Consider the following 18,347-nt stretch of genomic DNA (forward strand, 5'->3'; position numbering starts at 1 on the left):
CTGACCCTCTGATACTGCAGCACTCCCTCAGTACTGACTCTCTGACAGTGCGGCACTCCCTCAGTACTGACACTCTGACAGTGCAGCACTCCCTCAGTACTGACCCTCTGACAGTGCGGCGCTCCCTCAGTACTGACCCTCTGACAGTGCAGCACTCCCTCAGTACTGACCCTCTGACAGTGCAGCGCTCCCTCAGTACTGACCCTCTGACAGTGCAGCGCTCGCTCAGTACTGACCCTCTGACAGTGCAGCACTCGCTCAGTACTGACCCTCTGACAGTGCAGCACTCCCTCAGTACTGACCCTCTGATCGTGCAGCGCTCCCTCAGTACTGACCCTCTGATCGTGCGGCACTCCCTCAGTACTGACCCTCTGACAGTGCGGCGCTCCCTCAGTACTGACCCTCTGACAGTGCGGCACTCCCTCAGTACTGACCCTCTGACAGTGCGGCACTCCCTCAGTACTGACCCTCTGACAGTGCGGCTCTCTCTCAGTACTGACCCTCTGACAGTGCGGCACTCCCTCAGTACTGACCCTCCGACAGTGCAGCTCTCCCTCAGTACTGACCCTCTGACATTGCAGCACTCCCTCAGTACTGACCCTCTGACAGTGCGGCGCTCCCTCAGCACTGACCCTCTGACAGTGCAGCACTCCCTCAGTACTGACCCTCTGACACTGCAGCACTCCCTCAGCACTGACTCTCTGACAGTGCGGCACTCCCTCAGTACTGACACTCTGACAGTGCAGCACTCCCTCAGCACTGACCCTCTGACAGTGCAGCACTCCCTCAGTACTGACCCTCTGACAGTGCGGCACTCCCTCAGTACTGACCCTCTGACAGTGCAGCACTCCCTCAGTACTGACCCTCTGACAGTGCGGCACTCCCTCAGTACTGACCCTCAGACAGTGCAGCTCTCCCTCAGTACTGACCCTCTGACAGTGCAGCACTCCCTCAGTACTGACCCTCTGCCAGTGCGGCGTTCCCTCAGTACTGACCCTCTGACAGTGCAGCGCTCCCTCAGTACTGACCCTCTGCCAGTGCGGCACTCCCTCAGTACTGACCCTCTGACAGTGCGGCACTCCCTCAGTACTGACCCTCTGACAGTGCGGCACTCCCTCAGTACTGACCCTCTGCCAGTGCGGCACTCCCTCAGTACTGACCCTCTGCCAGTGCGGCACTCCCTCAGTACTGACCCTCTGCCAGTGCAGCGGGCCCTCAGTACTGACCCTCTGACAGTGCAGCGCTCCCTCAGTACTGACCCTCTGACAGTGCAGCGCTCCCTCAGTACTGACCCTCTGACAGTGCGGCGGGCCCTCAGTACTGGGGACTGGGGAGTATCAGCCGCAAATGTGCGCTCACGACTCTGGGGTGTGGCCCCAAACCTGTGAACCCTCAGCCTCAGGAGGGTGTGAGATCCCTCCGAACCCTGCCTGAACCTCACAACCGGAGCCTGCAGTCAACAGCTTGAGGCCCTGCCCTATTGGGTGTTTGCTTGGCCCCAGGGAATATTTGAGTGGGAGATTAAGTGGCAGAGGCCCTGGTCTGCGGCCTTCTCTGTGAGGAGCCGTGTGCTGGCGGTTGCCATGGCGTTGAGGAGGGGGAGGAATCTTACCATGTAAGTGACCGCTTCATCGACCTGCTGTGAAATAGCTGTGCGGAGCGACAATACCAGCCCCAGGACCAGGAACAGCATCTTGACCTCCAGGTGACCACCGACCCTGAAATAGAGAGGGGGCGGGGACACAGCATAAGTGACCAGCGTGGGACGTTGGCAGATGACCTTTCACCCCCCAGATGCCAACCAAATCCAGGAACTGGCGACGCCCCGGGAGCCGGGAGATTCCTTCATGCCCACAACCAACCCGCCCGTACCGGAGAGGGCGGGCACGGCGGCGCAGTGGCTAGCACCGCTGCCTCACGGGAACCGAGGACCCGGGTTCGATCCGGGCCCCGGGTCACTGTCCGTGTGGAGTTTGCACATTCTCCCCCGTGTCTGCGTGTGGGTCTCGCCCCCCCCCCCCACACAACCCAAAAAGATGGGTGGGGTCGGTTGGCCACGCTAAATTGCCCCCTTAATTGGAATAGAATAATTAAAAGGAGAGCGCGCCGGTGTCCATTAGAGTGGCCAATTGGGATCTTGCTGTGCACCGACTGGTCAATGCCATGTTTCCGACAAGACGTCAGCGATTGATGGTGGCTTGAGGAAGTGCTAATTCGGCAGGGGGAGGGGATACAGACTGTCGGCGTAACAACAGCAGGGCGGCACGGTAGCACAGCGGTCACCACTGTTGCTTCACAACTCCGGGGTGCCGGGTTCGATTCCCGGCTCGGGTCACTGTCTGTGCGGAGTCTGCACGTTCTCCCCCCGCGTCTGCGTGGGTTTCCTCCGGACGCTCCGGTTTCGTCCCGCAAGTCCTGAAAATCGTACTTGTTGGGTAATTTGAACGTTCCGAATTCTCCCTCCGTGTACCCGAACAGGCGCCGGAATGTGGCGACTAGGGGCTTTTCTCAGTACCTTCATTGCAGTGTTAATGTAAGTCTACTTCTGACAATAAAGATTATTATTATTATAACACCGAACAGCAATCAAGTCAGAGGGAATAGAGCGAAAGTAAATTCCAAGGGAGTAAGGCCAGGCTGGATGGCATTTACTTCAATACCAGGAGTACCACAGGTAAAACGGATGAGTTAAGGGCGAGGATTGAATTGTACAGTAGTCATCATGCAGACATATTTGAGGGAGGGGTAGTTGTTTAGATGAGGGTAGTGCGGTGGATGTAGTTTATATGGATTTCAGTAAAGCCTTTGACAAGGCTCAAATGGGAGTCTTATAAAGAAGGCAAATGCATATGGGATACAGGGTAATTTAATAAGGTGGATTCAGAATTGGCTGAGCTGTAGGAGACCGGGTGATGACAGGCGGCTGCTTCAGTATCTGGAAGCCAGTGTCCAGGGATGTTCCACAGGGATCTGTGCTGGGTCCCCTATTGTTGGGTCGTTTATATAAACGGCATAGATGGCTATGTGGGGGGTCGGATCAGTAAGTTTGCAGATGGCACAAAGATTGGCCGGGTGGTTATCAGTGAGGTTGAGCGTCTTGGGTCACGGGAGGGTATAGACGGGCTGGTCAAATGGGCAGATCATGGAATTTAACCCTGAAAAGAGTGAGGCGATGCACTTTGGAAGGAGTAATGTGACAGGGAAGTGTTCAATGAACGGCCTGACACTGGGACCTTGGGCGTGTTTGTCCATAGATCTCTGAAGGCGGGAGGGCAGGTGGTGAAAAAGGCAGATGGGACAGTCGCCTTTATCAATCGGGGCGTAGATTACAAAAGCAGGGAGGTCCTGTTGGAGTTGGACAGAACTTTGGTGAGGCCACAGCTGGAGCACTGTGTGCAGTTCTCGTCGCCACATTACAGGAAGGATGTGACTGCGCTGGAGGGGGGTGCAGGGGAGATTCATCAGGATGTTGCCTGGGATGGAGCGTTTCACTTATGGAGAGAGGTTGGATAGGCTGGGGCTGTTTTCGCTGGAGCAGAGAAGACTGAGGGGGCGGTCTGATCGAGGTGGACAAGGTTACGAGGGGCGTGGGCCGGGTGGAGAGGGAGCAGCTGTTCCCCTCAGTTGAAGGGTCGGTCACGAGGGGGGTCACAAGTTCAAGGTGAGGGGCGGGAGGTTTAGGGGGGATTTGAGGATAAAACTATTAACCCAGAGGGTGGCGAGGGTCTGGAACGCACGGCCTGGGAGGGTGGGAGAGGCGGGTTGCCTCACATCCTTCAAGAAGTACCCAGATGAGCGCTTGGCACGTCGTAACATTCAAGGCCACGGGCCAAGTGTTGGCCAATGGGATTAGGTGGGCAGGTCAGATGTTGGTGCAGACTCGATGGGCCGAATGGCCTCTTCTGCATTGTGTGTTTCTGTGACACTTGATTGGTGAGCACGGGTTTGGACAGCATTCTGAAGGGAGAACAATGCTCGTGTTTAGAAGCCAGTGTTCGTTGTGAGGTTGAAATAGTCTCCTGTCAATCCTTCCTCAGCCTCCCTGCGCCCACAGCTTGGCGCACAGCCCACTGGGCAAGCGGCAGCCCGTCTGCCACTTTATGCCAGTGACCACGATTAGCAGACGCGGAGTTCTGAATCGACAGGAATCCACTCCCTGTCTTACTCCACAAGCAAGTCCGGACCAGTGCCGAGGCTGTGCTCAGTAATATCTAACAATCATTAACTTCTTCCTCAGAAACATCCAATATAGGGGCAGGCCAATCGGCCCATCGAATTCACTCCGCCATCCATCAGGTCAGATCCTCCATCTCAACGCCGTGATCCAACGCTCTCCCCATACCCCATGACCTCTCCTGTTTAACCCAGGACAGGTACAGCACGGGGTTAGATACAGAGTAAAGCTCCCTCTACACTGTCCCCATCAAACACTCCCAGGACAGGTACAGCACGGGGTTAGATACAGAGTAAAGCTCCCTCTACACTGTCCCCATCAAACACTCCCAGGACAGGTACAGCACGGGGTTAGATACAGAGTAAAGCTCCCTCTACACCGTCCCCATCAACCACTCCCAGGACAGGTACAGCACGGGGTTAGATACAGAGTAAAGCTCCCTCTACACATCCTTCAGACAGGATGGTCTACATCTGAACCTGAGGGGCACAAATATCCTGGGGGGGAGATTTGTTAGTGCTCTTTGGGGGGGTTTAAACTAATGCAGCAGGGGCATGGGAACCTGGATTGTAGTTTTAGGGTAAGGGAGAATGAGAGTATAGAGGTCAGGAGCACAGATTTGACGTCGCAGGAGGGGGCCAGCGTTCAGGTAGGTGGTTTGAAGTGTGTCTACTTCAATGCCAGGAGTATACGAAACAAGGTAGGGGAACTGGCAGCGTGGGTTGGTACCTGGGACTTCGATGTTGTGGCCATTTCGGAGACATGGATAGAGCAGGGACAGGAATGGATGTTGCAGGTTCCGGGGTTTAGGTGTTTTAGTAAGCTCAGAGAAGGAGGCAAAAGAGGGGGAGGTGTGGCGCTGCTAGTCAAGAGCAGTATTACGGTGGCGGAGAGGATGCTAGATGGGGACTCTTCTTCCGAGGTAGTATTGGCTGAAGTTAGAAACAGGAAAGGAGAGGTCACCCTGTTGGGAGTTTTTTATAGGCCTCCTAATAGTTCTAGGGATGTAGAGGAAAGGATGGCGAAGATGATTCTGGATATGAGCGAAAGTAACAGGGTAGTTATTATGGGAGACTTTAACTTTCCAAATATTGACTGGAAAATATATAGTTCGAGTACAATAGATGGGTCGTTTTTTGTACAGTGTGTGCAGGAGGGTTTCCTGAAACAATATGTTGACAGGCCAACAAGAGGCGAGGCCACGTTGGATTTGGTTTTGGGTAATGAACCAGGCCAGGTGTTGGATTTGGAGGTAGGAGAGCACTTTGGGGACAGTGACCACAATTCGGTGACGTTTACGTTAATGATGGAAAGGGATAAGTATACACCGCAGGGCAAGAGTTATAGCTGGGGGAAGGGCAATTATGATGCCATTAAACGTGACTTGGGGGGGATAAGGTGGAGAAGTAGGCTGCAAGTGTTGGGCACACTGGATAAGTGGGGCTTGTTCAAGGATCAGCTACTGCGTGTTCTTGATAAGTATGTACCGGTCAGACAGGGAGGAAGGCGTCGAGCGAGGGAACCGTGGTTTACCAAGGAAGTGGAATCTCTTGTTAAGAGGAAGAAGAAGGCCTATGTGAAGATGAAGTGTGAAGTTTCGGTTGGGGCGATGGATAGTTACAAGGTAGCGAGGAAGGATCTAAAGAGAGAGCTAAGACGAGCAAGGAGGGGACATGAGAAGTATTTGGCAGGAAGGATCAAGGAAAACCCAAAAGCTTTCTATAGGTATGTCAGGAATAAGCGAATGACTAGGGAAAGAGTAGGACCAGTCAAGGACAGGGATGGGAAATTGTGTGTGGAGTCTGAAGAGATAGGCGAGATACTAAATGAATATTTTTCGTCAGTATTCACTCAGGAAAAAGATAATGTTGTGGAGGAGAATGCTGAGCCCCAGGCTAATAGAATAGATGGCATTGAGGTACGTAGGGAAGAGGTGTTGGCAATTCTGGACAGGCTGAAAATAGATAAGTCCCCGGGACCTGATGGGATTTATCCTAGGATTCTATGGGAGGCCAGGGAAGAGATTGCTGGACCTTTGGCTTTGATTTTTATGTCATCATTGGCTACAGGAATAGTGCCAGAGGACTGGAGGACAGCAAATGTGGTCCCTTTGTTCAAAAAGGGGAGCAGAGACAACCCCGGCAACTATAGACCGGTGAGCCTCACGTCTGTAGTGGGTAAAGTCTTGGAGGGGATTATAAGGGACAAGATTTATAATCATCTAGATAGGAATAATATGATCAGGGATAGTCAGCATGGCTTTGTGAAGGGTAGGTCATGCCTCACAAACCTTATTGAGTTCTTTGAGAAGGTGACTGAACAGGTAGACGAGGGTAGAGCAGTTGATGTGGTGTATATGGATTTCAGCAAAGCGTTTGATAAGGTTCCCCACGGTAGGCTATTGCAAAAAATACGGAGGCTGGGGATTGAGGGTGATTTAGAGATGTGGATCAGAAATTGGCTAGCTGAAAGAAGACAGAGGGTGGTGGTTGATGGGAAATGTTCAGAATGGAGTACAGTCACAAGTGGAGTACCACAAGGATCTGTTCTGGGGCCGTTGCTGTTTGTCATTTTTATCAATGACCTAGAGGAAGGCGCAGAAGGGTGGGTGAGTAAATTTGCAGACGATACTAAAGTCGGTGGTGTTGTCGATAGTGTGGAAGGATGTAGCAGGTTACAGAGGGATATAGATAAGCTGCAGAGCTGGGCTGAGAGGTGGCAAATGGAGTTTAATGTAGAGAAGTGTGAGGTGATTCACTTTGGAAGGAATAACAGGAATGCGGAATATTTGGCTAATGGTAAAGTTCTTGAAAGTGTGGCTGAGCAGAGGGATCTAGGTGTCCATGTACATAGATCCCTGAAAGTTGCCACCCAGGTTGATAGGGTTGTGAAGAAGGCCTATGGAGTGTTGGCCTTTATTGGTAGAGGGATTGAGTTCCGGAGTCGGGAGGTCATGTTGCAGCTGTACAGAACTCTGGTCCGGCCGCATTTGGAGTATTGCGTACATTTCTGGTCACCGCATTATAGGAAGGACGTGGAGGCTTTGGAGCGGGTGCAGAGGAGATTTACCAGGATGTTGCCTGGTATGGAGGGAAAATCTTATGAGGAAAGGCTGACGGACTTGAGGTTGTTTTCGTTGGAGAGAAGAAGGTTAAGAGGAGACTTAATAGAGGCATACAAAATGATCAGGGGGTTGGATAGGGTGGACAGTGAGAGCCTTCTCCCGCGGATGGATATGGCTGGCACGAGGGGACATAACTTTAAACTGAGGGGTAATAGATATAGGACAGAGGTCAGAGGTAGGTTCTTTACGCAAAGAGTAGTGAGGCCGTGGAATGCCCTACCTGCTACAGTAGTGAACTCGCCAACATTGAGGGCATTTAAAAGTTTATTGGATAAACATATGGATGATAATGGCATAGTGTAGGTTAGATGGCTTTTGTTTCGGTGCAACATCGTGGGCCGAAGGGCCTGTACTGCGCTGTATCGTTCTATGTTCTATATGTTCTATGTACACTGTCCCCATCAAACACTCCCAGGACAGGTACAGCACGGGGTTAGATACAGAGTAAAGCTCCCTCTACACTGTCCCCATCAAACACTCCCAGGACAGGTAAAGCACAGGGTTAGATTCAGAGTAAAGCTCCCTCTACAGTGACCCCATCAAACACTCCCAGGACAGGTACAGCACGGGGTTAGATACAGAGTAAAGCTCCCTCTACACTGTCCCCATCAAACACTCCCAGGACAGGTACAGCACGGTGTTAGATACAGAGTAAAGTTCCCTCTACACTAATGTCCCCATCAAACACTCCCAGGACAGGTAAAGCACAGGGTTAGATTCAGAGTAAAGCTCCCTCTACACTGTCCCCATCAAACACTCCCAGGACAGGTACAGCACGGGGTTAGATACAGAGTAAAGCTCCCTCTCCATTGTCCCCATCAAACACCCCCAGGACAGGTACAGCACGGGGTTAGATACAGAGTAAAGCTCCCTCTCCATTGTCCCCATCAAACACCCCCAGGACAGGTACAGCACGGGGTTAGATACAGAGTAAAGCTCCCTCTCCATTGTCCCCATCAAACACCCCCAGGACAGGTACAGCACGGGGTTAGATACAGAGTAAAGCTCCCTCTACACTGTCCCCATCGAACACTCCCAGGGAAAGGTATAGCACGGGGTTAGATACAGAGTAAAGCTCCCTCTGCACTGTCCCCATCAAACACTCCCAGGACAGGTACAGCACAGGGTTAGATACAGAGTAAAGCTCCCTCTACACTGTCCCCATCAAACACTCTCAGGACAGGGACAGCACGGGGTTAGATACAGAGTAAAGCTTCCTCTACACTGTCCCCATCAAACACTCCCAGGACAGGTACAGCACGGGGTTAGATGCAGAGTAACGTTCCCTCTACACTGTCCCCATCAAACACTCACAGGACAGGTACAGCACAGGGTTAGATGCAGAGTAAAGCTCCCTCTACACTGTCCCCATCAAACACTCCCAGGACAGGTACAGCACGGGGTTAGATACAGAGTAAAGCTCCCCCGACACTGTCCCCATCAAACACTCCCAGGACAGGTACAGCATGGGGTTAGATACAGAGTAAAGCTCCCTCTACACTGCCCCCATCAACACGCCCAGGGCAGGTACAGCACGGGGTTAGATACAGAGGAAAGCTCCCTCTACACTGTCCCCATCAAACACTCCCAGGACAGGTACAGCACGGGGTTAGATACAGAGTAAAGCTCCCTCTACACTGTCCCCATCAAACACTCCCAGGACAGGTACAGCATGGGGTTAGATACAGAGTAAAGCTCCCTCTACACTGTCCCCATCAAACACTCCCAGGACAGGTACAGCACGGGGTTAGATACAGAGTAAAGCTTCCTCTACACTGTCCCCATCAAACACTCCAAGGACAGGTACAGCACGGGGTTAGATACAGAGTAAAGCTCCCTCTACACTGTCCCCATCAAACACTCCCAGGACAGGTACAGCACGGGGGTTAGATACAGAGTAAAGCTCCCTCTACACTGTCCCCATCAAACACTCCCAGGACAGGTACAGCACGGGGTTAGATACAGAGTAAAGCTCCCTCTCCATTGTCCCCATCAAACACTCCCAGGACAGGTACAGCACGGGGTTAGATACAGAGTAAAGCTCCCACTACACTGTCCCCCATCAAACAATCCCAGGACAGGTACAGCACGGGGTTAGATACAGAGTAAAGCTCCCTCTCCATTGTCCCCATCAAACACTCCCAGGACAGGTACAGCACGGGGTTAGATACAGAGTAAAGCTCCCACTACACTGTCCCCATCAAACACTCCCAGGACAGGTACAGCACGGGATTAAATACAGAGTAAAGCTCCCTCTACACTGTCCCCATCAAACACTCCCAGGACAGGTACAGCACGGGGTTAGATAGATAGAGCTCCCTCTACACTGTCCCCATCAAACACTCCCAGGACAGGTACAGCACGGGGTTCGATACAGAGTAAAGCTCCCTCTACACTGTCCCCATCAAACAATCCCAGGACAGGTACAGCACGGGGTTAGATACAGAGTAAAGCTCCCTCTACACTGTCCCCATCAAACACTCCCAGGACAGGTACAGCACGGGGTAAGATACACAGTAAAGCTCCTTCTACACTGTCCCCATCAAACACTCCCAGGGCAGGTACAGCACGGGGTTAGATACAGAGTAAAGCTCCCTCCACACTGCCCCCATCAAACACTCCCAGGACAGGTACAGCACGGGGTTAGATACAGAGTAAAGCTCCCTCTACACTGTCCCCTTCAAACACTCCCAGGACAGGTACAGCATGGGGTTAGATACAGAGTAAAGCTCCCTCTACACTATCCCCATCAAACACTCCCAGGACAGGTACAGCACAGGGTTAGATACAGAGTAAAGCTCCCTCTACACTGTCCCCATCAAACACTCCCAGGACAGGTACAGCACGGGGTTAGATACAGAGTAAAGCTCCCTCTACACTGTCCCCTTCAAACACTCCCAGGACAGGTACAGCATGGGGTTAGATACAGAGTAAAGCTCCCTCTACACCGTCCCCATCAAACACTCCCAGGACAGGTACAGCACGGGGTTAGATACAGAGTAAAGCTCCCTCTACACTGTCCCCATCAAACACTCCCAGGACAGGTACAGCACGGGGTTAGATACAGAGTAAAGCTCCCTCTACACTGTCCCCATCAAACACTCCCAGGACAGGTACAGCACAGGGTTAGATACAGAGTAAAGCTCCCTCTACACTGTCCCGATCAACACTCCCAGGACAGGTACAGCACGGGGTTAGATACAGAGTAAAGCTCCCTCTACACTGTCCCCATCAAACACTCCCAGCACAGGTACAGCACGGGGTTAGATACAAAGTAAAACTCCCTCTACACTGTCCCCATCAAACACTCCCAGGACAGGTACAGCACGGGGTTAGATACAGAGTAAAGCTCCCTCGACACTGTCCCCATCAAACACTCCGAGGACAGGGACAGCACGGGGTTAGATACAGAGTAAAGCTCCCTCTACACTGTCCCCATCAAACACTCCCAGCACAGCTAGAGCATGGGGTTAGATACAGAGTAAAGCTCCCTCGACACTGTCCCTATCAATCACTCCCAGACAGGTACAGCACGGGGTTAGATACAGAGTAAAGCTCCCTCTACACTCTCCCCATCAAACACTCCCAGGACAGGTACAGCACGGGGTTAGATACAGAGTAAAGCTCCCTCTACACTGTCCCCATCAACACTCCCAGGACAGATACAGCACAGTGTTAAATACAGAGTAAAGCTCCCAGTGGCTTTGGTAAGTAGGACCTGGAAGCTGATTTGGATAAAAGAACGTGAAGAGAATTAAAGTGGCTCCAAAGTGACCTCACAGGAATGCGGTGAGCTGGTTAGCTGGTAACGATTCCGCATTTGGGGACTAATGTTTAATAGCAGTAAATTTGGATAATCGTGATGTAATTCAGGGAGTATCTGAGAATAATAGTTTAAATATCAAAAAAACCTCATTAACTAAACTTGAGATGGCAGTGCAGGTGAGGTGTTGCATCTGCGGTATGTGGGAAATGCGGTATGTGGGAAATGCGGTATGTGGGAAATGCGGTATGTGGGAAATGCGGTATGTGGGAAATGCGGTATGTGGGAAATGCGGTATGTGGGAAATGCGGTATGTGGGAGCTGGTGGATCCCATTGCCAGCCACAGTGACCACATCTGCAGGTGTTAGCAGTTCGAGGAACTTTAGCTCAGAGTTGATGAGCTGGAATTTGAGCTGACACTGCGGCACAATGGGGAGGGGGTGAGTTACCTGTACGCTGTGTTTTCAGGGAGTCATTGAATCATTGATTCCCTACATTGCAGAAGGAGGCCTTTCAGCCCATCAAGTCTGCACCGACCCTCTGGAAGACCACCCTACCAAGCCCACCCCCCCACCATATCCCCATAACCACACCAAACCTACAATCTTTGGTCACTAAGGGACAATTTAGCACGGCCGATCCACCTAACCTGCACATCTTTGGACACTAAGGGACAATTTAGCACGGCCAATCCACCTAACCTGCACATCTTTGGACACTAAGGGGCAATTTAGCACGGCCAATCCACCTAACCCGCACATCTTTGGACACTAAGGGACAATTTAGCACGGCCAATCCACCCAACCCGCACATCTTTGGACACTAAGGGACAATTTAGCACGGCCAATCCACCTAACCTGCACATCTTTGGACACTAAGGGGCAATTTATCACGGCCAATCCACCTAACCTGCACATCTTTGGGCACTAAGGGGCAATTTAGCACGGCCAATCCACCTAACCTGCACATCTTTGGACACTAAGGGGCAATTTAGCACGGCCAATCCACCTAACCTGCACATCTTTGAACACTAAGGGGCAATTTAGCACGGCCAATCCACCTAACCTGCACATCTTTGGACACTAAGGGGCAATTTAGCACGGCCAATCCACCTAACCTGCACATCTTTGAACACTAAGGGGCAATTTAGCACGGCCAATCCACCTAACCCACACATCTTTGGGCTGTGGGAGGAAACCGGAGCACCCGGAGGAAACCCACGCAGACACGGGGGGAGAACGTGCAGACTCCGCGCAGACAGTGACCCGAGGCCGGAATCGAACCCGGGGCCCTGGCGCCATGAGGCAGCGTTGCTAACCGCCGTGCCGTCAGTCACACCTCGGAGTTTAAGTCCCTGAAACTTGGCCAGCGGTCAGGGACAGGAGGGCGCGACGGCGAGTGAGGCAGGTAGATTGAACCTGAATTCGGAAACGGAGGAGGCTCAGCTCTTGACCTCGTCCAGCAGGTACGAGGTACTTGCTCCCTGGGTGGATGACGAAAAGGGCTGTAGGGAGGATGGACGAGCTGACCACTGCCCCGTAGGCCATTTAAGTGTGTGTGTGGGGGGGGGGGGGCGCAATAAGGCAAGTGGTAGTGGTCGGGGATTCTATTGTCAGGGGGATCGATAGCATCCTTTGTATTGAGGATCGAGACTCTCGGGTGGTGAAAGACATCTCTAACCCGCTTGAAAGGATATTGGGGAGGAAGGGGGATGGTCCAGTTGTTGTGACCGACGTAGGGATGGACAACATGGGCAGGACTAGGAAAGAGCACATATTAGGAACTAAGAACAGGTCCTGAAGGGTTATAATCTCTGGATTATTACCCGAGTCGCGTGCAAATTGTCACAGAGGAAAGAATATCAGGGAACTAAATACATGGTGAATGCGGGAAGGAGGGATTTCATATCATGGGGTACTGGCAATAGTTTGGGGCAGAAAGCTGTACCATTGGGCCGGGCTCCACCTGAACCTGCCTGAGAAGAGCGGTCCCAGCGGAAAGGCTAAATTATGTGGTCTATCAAACCGTAAGACATAGGAGCAGAATTAGGCCACTCGGCCCATCGAGCCTGCTCCCATTCAATCATGGCTGATATTTTCTCATCCCCATTCTCCTGCCTTCTCCCCATAACCCCTGATCCCCTCATTAATCACAAACCTATCCATCTCTGTCTTAAAGACACTCAATGATTTGGCCTCCACAGCCTTCTGTGGGCAGCACGGTAGCACAAGTGGATAGCACTGTGACTTCACAGCGTCAGGGTCCCAGGTGCGATTCCCCGCTGGGTCACTGTCTGTGCGGAGTCTGCACGTTCTCCCCGTGTCTGCGTGGGTTTCCTCCGGGTGCTCCGGTTTCCTCCCACAGTCCAAAGATGTGCAGGTTAGTTGGATTGGCCGTGCAAAATTGTCCCTTAGTGTCCAAAGTTGTGCAGGTTAGGTGGATTGGCCGTGCTAAGTTGTCCCTTAGTGTCCAAAGATGTGCAGGTTAGGTGGATTGGCCGTGCTAAATTGCCCTTAGTGACCAAAGATGTGCGGGTTAGGTGGATTGGCTGTGCTAAATTGCCCCTTAGTGTCCAAAGATGTGCAGGTTAGGTGGATTGGCCATGCTAAATTGCCCCTTAGTGTCCAAAGATGTGCAGGTTGGGTGGATTGGCCATGCTAAATTGCCCCTTAGTGTCCAAAGATGTGCAGGTTAGGTGGATTGGCCGTGCTAAATTGCCCTTAGTGTCCAAAGATGTGCAGGTTAGGTGGATTGGCCGTGCTAAGTTGTCCCTTAGTGTCCAAAGATGTGCAGGTTAGGTGGATTGGCCGTGCTAAATTGCCCTTAGTGACCAAAGATGTGCGGGTTAGGTGGATTGGCTGTGCTAAATTGCCCCTTAGTGTCCAAAGATGTGCAGGTTAGGTGGATTGGCCATGCTAAATTGCCCCTTAGTGTCCAAAGATGTGCAGGTTGGGTGGATTGGCCATGCTAAATTGCCCCTTAGTGTCCAAAGATGTGCAGGTTAGGTGGATTGGCCGTGCTAAATTGCCCTTAGTGTCCAAAGATGTGCAGGTTAGGTGGATTGGCCGTGCTAAATTGCCCTTAGTGACCAAAAAGGTTAGGAGGGGTAATTGGGTTACGGGGATAGGGTGGAAGTGAGGGCTTAAGTGGGTGAAGTGCAGACTCGATGGGCTGAATGGCCTCTTTCTGCACTGTATGTTCTATGTTCTGCGGCAAAGAGTTCCACAGATTCACCGCCCTCTGGCTGAAGAAATTTCTCCTCATCTCTGTTTTAAAGGATCGTCCCTTCAGTCTGAGGCTGTGTCCTCTGGTTCTAGTTTTTCCTACAAGTGGAAACGTCCTCTCCACGTCCACTCTATCCAGGCCTCGCAGTATCCTGTAAGTTTCAATCAGATCCCCCCTCATCCTTCTAAACTCCAACGAGCACAGACCCAGAGTCCTCAACCGTTCCTCACACGACAAGCTCTTCATTCCAAGGATCATTCTTGCGGACCTCCTCTGGACCCTTTCCAAGGCCCCAGCGCATCTTTACCTAACGCTAATCTTCCAGAGTTCCCTAGATTCAGGAGTTGTCCCTCCGGATTGGAAAATTCCACAGGTCGCTCCACTTTTTAAGAAGGGGGAAACCAGGGAACTGCAGGACGGTTAGTCTAACGTCTGTGGTGGGGGAAATTGCTGGAGTCTACAATCAGGGATGGGGTATCTGAACATCTCAAACATTTTCTGTCAATCAGGGAGAGCCAGCAAGGATTCGCGAAGGGAAGGGCATGCCTGACTAACCTTGTTCAATTTTTTGAGGAGGTGACTAAATTAGTAGACAGGGGGAATATCGATGGATGTCATTTATATGGACTTCCAGAAGGCATTTCATAAAGTTCCACATAAGAAAGAGGCTGTTCACTAAGTTGAGGGCCAATTATTGGCACGGTTAGGAAATTCATTAGTTCATAAGATGTAGGAGTAGAATTAGGCCATTCGGCTCATCGAGTCTGCTCCACCATTCTATCATAGAACATAGAACATTACAGCGCAGTACAGGCCCTTCGGCCCTCGATGTTGCGCCGACCTGTGAAACCACTCTAAAGCCAATCTACACTATTCCCTTATCGTCCATATGTCTATCCAATGACCATTTGAATGCCCTTAGTGTTGGCGAGTCCACTACCTTTACTCCACTTCCACGCCCTTACTACTCTCTGAGTAAAGAACCTACCTCTGACATCTGTCCTATATCTATCTCCCCTCAATTTAAAGCTATGTCCCCTCGTGCTAGACATCACCATCCGAGGAAAAAGGCTCTCACTGTCCACCCTATCCAATCCTCTGATCATCTTGTATGCCTCAATTAAGTCACCTCTTAACCTTCTTCTCTCTAACGAAAACAGCCTCAAGTCTCTCAGCCTTTCCTCATAAGACCGTCCCTCCATACCAGGCAACATTCTGGTAAATCTCACAAGTCGTTTGGTAGATTCCTTGCGAGACATCGAGCACCAAACATGACTATCCTAATCCCATGTGAGCTCACCTTGTGAATTAACCTTCTTCACGGCTGAGTGTCAGAAGACAGAGAGTGGGAATAATAGTAATTCATCGAACGGGCAGGCAGTGACTAGTGATGTACCACAGGGATTTGTGTTGGGGCCTCAATCATTCATTAATGACTTGGGTGATGGCACAGAAAGTCATAGATCCAAATTTTTGCTGATGATGCAAAGTGTGGTGGCATTGTAGACAGTCTCGATGATGGCATGAAATTACAAGGAGATATTGACAGACGAGGTGAAGCAGATGGAACTCAATGTAAGCAAGTAAAAATAATAATAATCGCTTATTGTCACAAGTCGGCTTCAAATGAAGTTACTGTGAAAAGCCCCTGGTCGCCACATTCCGGCGCCTGCTCGGGGAGGCCGGTACGGGAATTGAACCCGCGCTGCTGGCCTTGTTCTGCATGACAAGCCAGCTGTTTAGCCCACTGTGCTAAACCAGCCCCTAGAAATTTAGAGTACCCAATTCTTTTTTTTTTCCAATTAAGGGGCGGTTTGGCGCGGCCAATCCACCTAACCTGCACATCTTTGGGCTGTGGGGGCGAGACCCACGCAGACACGGGGAGAATGTGCAAACTCCACACGGACAGTGACCCAGGGCCGGGATTCGAACCCGGGTCCTCAGCGCCCTGAGGCAGCGGGGCTAACCACTGTGCCGCTGTGCTAGCCGTGCCGCGGGTCAGCCATAATCTCAACAAATGGCGGGACAGGCTCCAGGGACTGAATGGCCTCCTCCTGTTCCTATGTTTCACTGTCCCCATCAAACACTCCCAGGACAGGTACAGCACGGGGTTAGATACAGAGTAAAGCTCCCTCTACACTGACCCCATCAAACACTCCCAGGACAGGGACAGCACGGGGTTAGATACAGGGTAAAGCTCCCTCTACACTGTCCCCATCAAACACTCCCAGGGCAGGTACAGCACGGGGTTAGATACAGAGTAAAGCACACTCTACACTGTCCCCATCAAACACTCCCAGGACAGGTACAGCACGGGGTTAGATACAGAGTAAAGCTCCCTCTACACTGTCCCCATCAAACACTCCCAGGGCAGGTACAGCACGGGGTTAGATACAGGGTAAAGCTCCCTCTGCACTGGCCCCATCAAACACTCCCAGGACAGGTACAGCACGGGGTTAGATACAGAGTAAAGCTCCCTCTACACTGTCCCCATCAAACACTCCCAGGACAGGTACAGCACGGGGTTAGATACAGAGTAAAGCTCCCTCTACACTGTCCCCATCAAACACTCCCAGGACAGGTACAGCACGGGGTTAGATACAGAGTAAAGCTCCCTCGACACTGTCTCCATCAAACACTCCCAGGACAGGTACAGCACGGGGTTAGATACAGGGTAAAGCTCCCTCTACACTGTCCCCATCAAACACTCCCAGGACAGGTACAGCACGGGGTTAGATACAGAGTAAAGCTCCCTCGACACTGTCTCCATCAAACACTCCCAGGACAGGTACAGCACGGGGTTAGATACAGAGTAAAGCTTCCTCTACACTGTCCCCATCAAACACTCCCAGGACAGGTACAGCACGGGGTTAGATACAGAGTAAAGCTTCCTCTACACTGTCTCCATCAAACACTCCCACGACAGGTACAGCATGGGGTTAGATACAGAGTAAAGCTCCCTCTACACTGTCCCCATCAAACACTCCCAGGACAGGTACAGCACGGGGTTAGAGACAGAGTAAAGCTCCCTCTACACTGTCCCCATCAAACACTCCCAGGACAGGTACAGCACGGGGATAGATACAGAGTAAAGCTCCCTCTACACTGTCCCCATCAAACACTCCCAGGACAGGTACAGCACGGGGTTAGATACAGAGTAAAGCTCCCTCTACACCGTCCCCATCAAACACTCCCAGGACAGGTACAGTACGGGGTTAGATACAGAGTAAAGCTCCGTCTACACTGTCCCCATCAAACACTCCCAGGACAGGTACAGCACGGGGTTAGATTCAGAGTAAAGCTCCCTCTACACTGTCCCCATCAAATACTCCCAGGACAGGTACAGCAAGGGGTTAGAAACAGAGTAAAGCTCCCGCTACACTGTCCCCATCAAACACGCCCAGGACAGGTACAGCACGGGGATAGATACAGAGTAAAGCTCCCTCTACACTGTCCCCATCAAACTTTCCCCGGACAGGTACAGCACGGGGTTAGATACAGAGTAAAGCTCCCTCTACACTGTCCCCATCAAACACTCCCAGGACAGGTACAGCACGGGGTTAGAAACAGAGTAAAGCTCTCTCTACACTGTCCCCATCAAACACTCCCAGGACAGGTACATCACGGGGTTAGATTCAGAGTAAAGCTCCCTCTACACTGTCCCCATCAAATACTCCCAGGACAGGTACAGCACGGGGTTAGATACAGAGTAAAGCCCTCTCTACACTGTCCCAATCAAACACTCCCAGGACAGCTACAGCACGGGGTTGGATACAGAGTAAAGCTCCCTCTACACTGTCCCCATCAAACACTCCCAGGACAGGTACAGCACGGGGTTAGATACAGAGTAAAGCTCCCGCTACACTGTCCCCATCAAACACTCCCAGGACAGGTACAGCACGGTAATAGATACAGAGTTAAGCTCCCTCTACACTGTCCCCATCAAACACTCCCAGGACAGCTACAGCACGGGGTTGGATACAGAGTAAAGCTCCCTCTACACTGTCCCCAACAAACACTCCCAGGACAGGTACAGCACGGGGCTAGATACAGAGTAAAG

General features: G+C 51.7%; 2 protein-coding genes across 2 annotated transcripts in view; one reads left to right on the top strand and one right to left on the bottom strand.

The window, feature by feature from the left end:
- The window catches only part of LOC140400210 (neurexin-2-like), a 2,085,493-nt gene that overhangs the window by 128,023 nt on the left and 1,939,123 nt on the right, over positions 1-18,347 (top strand). The window lies entirely within an intron of this gene.
- efemp2a (EGF containing fibulin extracellular matrix protein 2a) overlaps positions 1-18,347 on the bottom strand; it is a 70,149-nt gene that overhangs the window by 35,039 nt on the left and 16,763 nt on the right. The window contains exon 2 of the mRNA XM_072489642.1: positions 1,613-1,718. Coding sequence (XP_072345743.1) covers positions 1,613-1,693 — 81 coding nt within the window. The 5' untranslated portion in view covers positions 1,694-1,718. The remainder of the gene's footprint in view (positions 1-1,612; positions 1,719-18,347) is intronic.

Source organism: Scyliorhinus torazame, chromosome 24 (genome assembly GCF_047496885.1).
Source record: "Scyliorhinus torazame isolate Kashiwa2021f chromosome 24, sScyTor2.1, whole genome shotgun sequence".
Taxonomy (NCBI): Eukaryota; Metazoa; Chordata; class Chondrichthyes; order Carcharhiniformes; family Scyliorhinidae; genus Scyliorhinus; species Scyliorhinus torazame.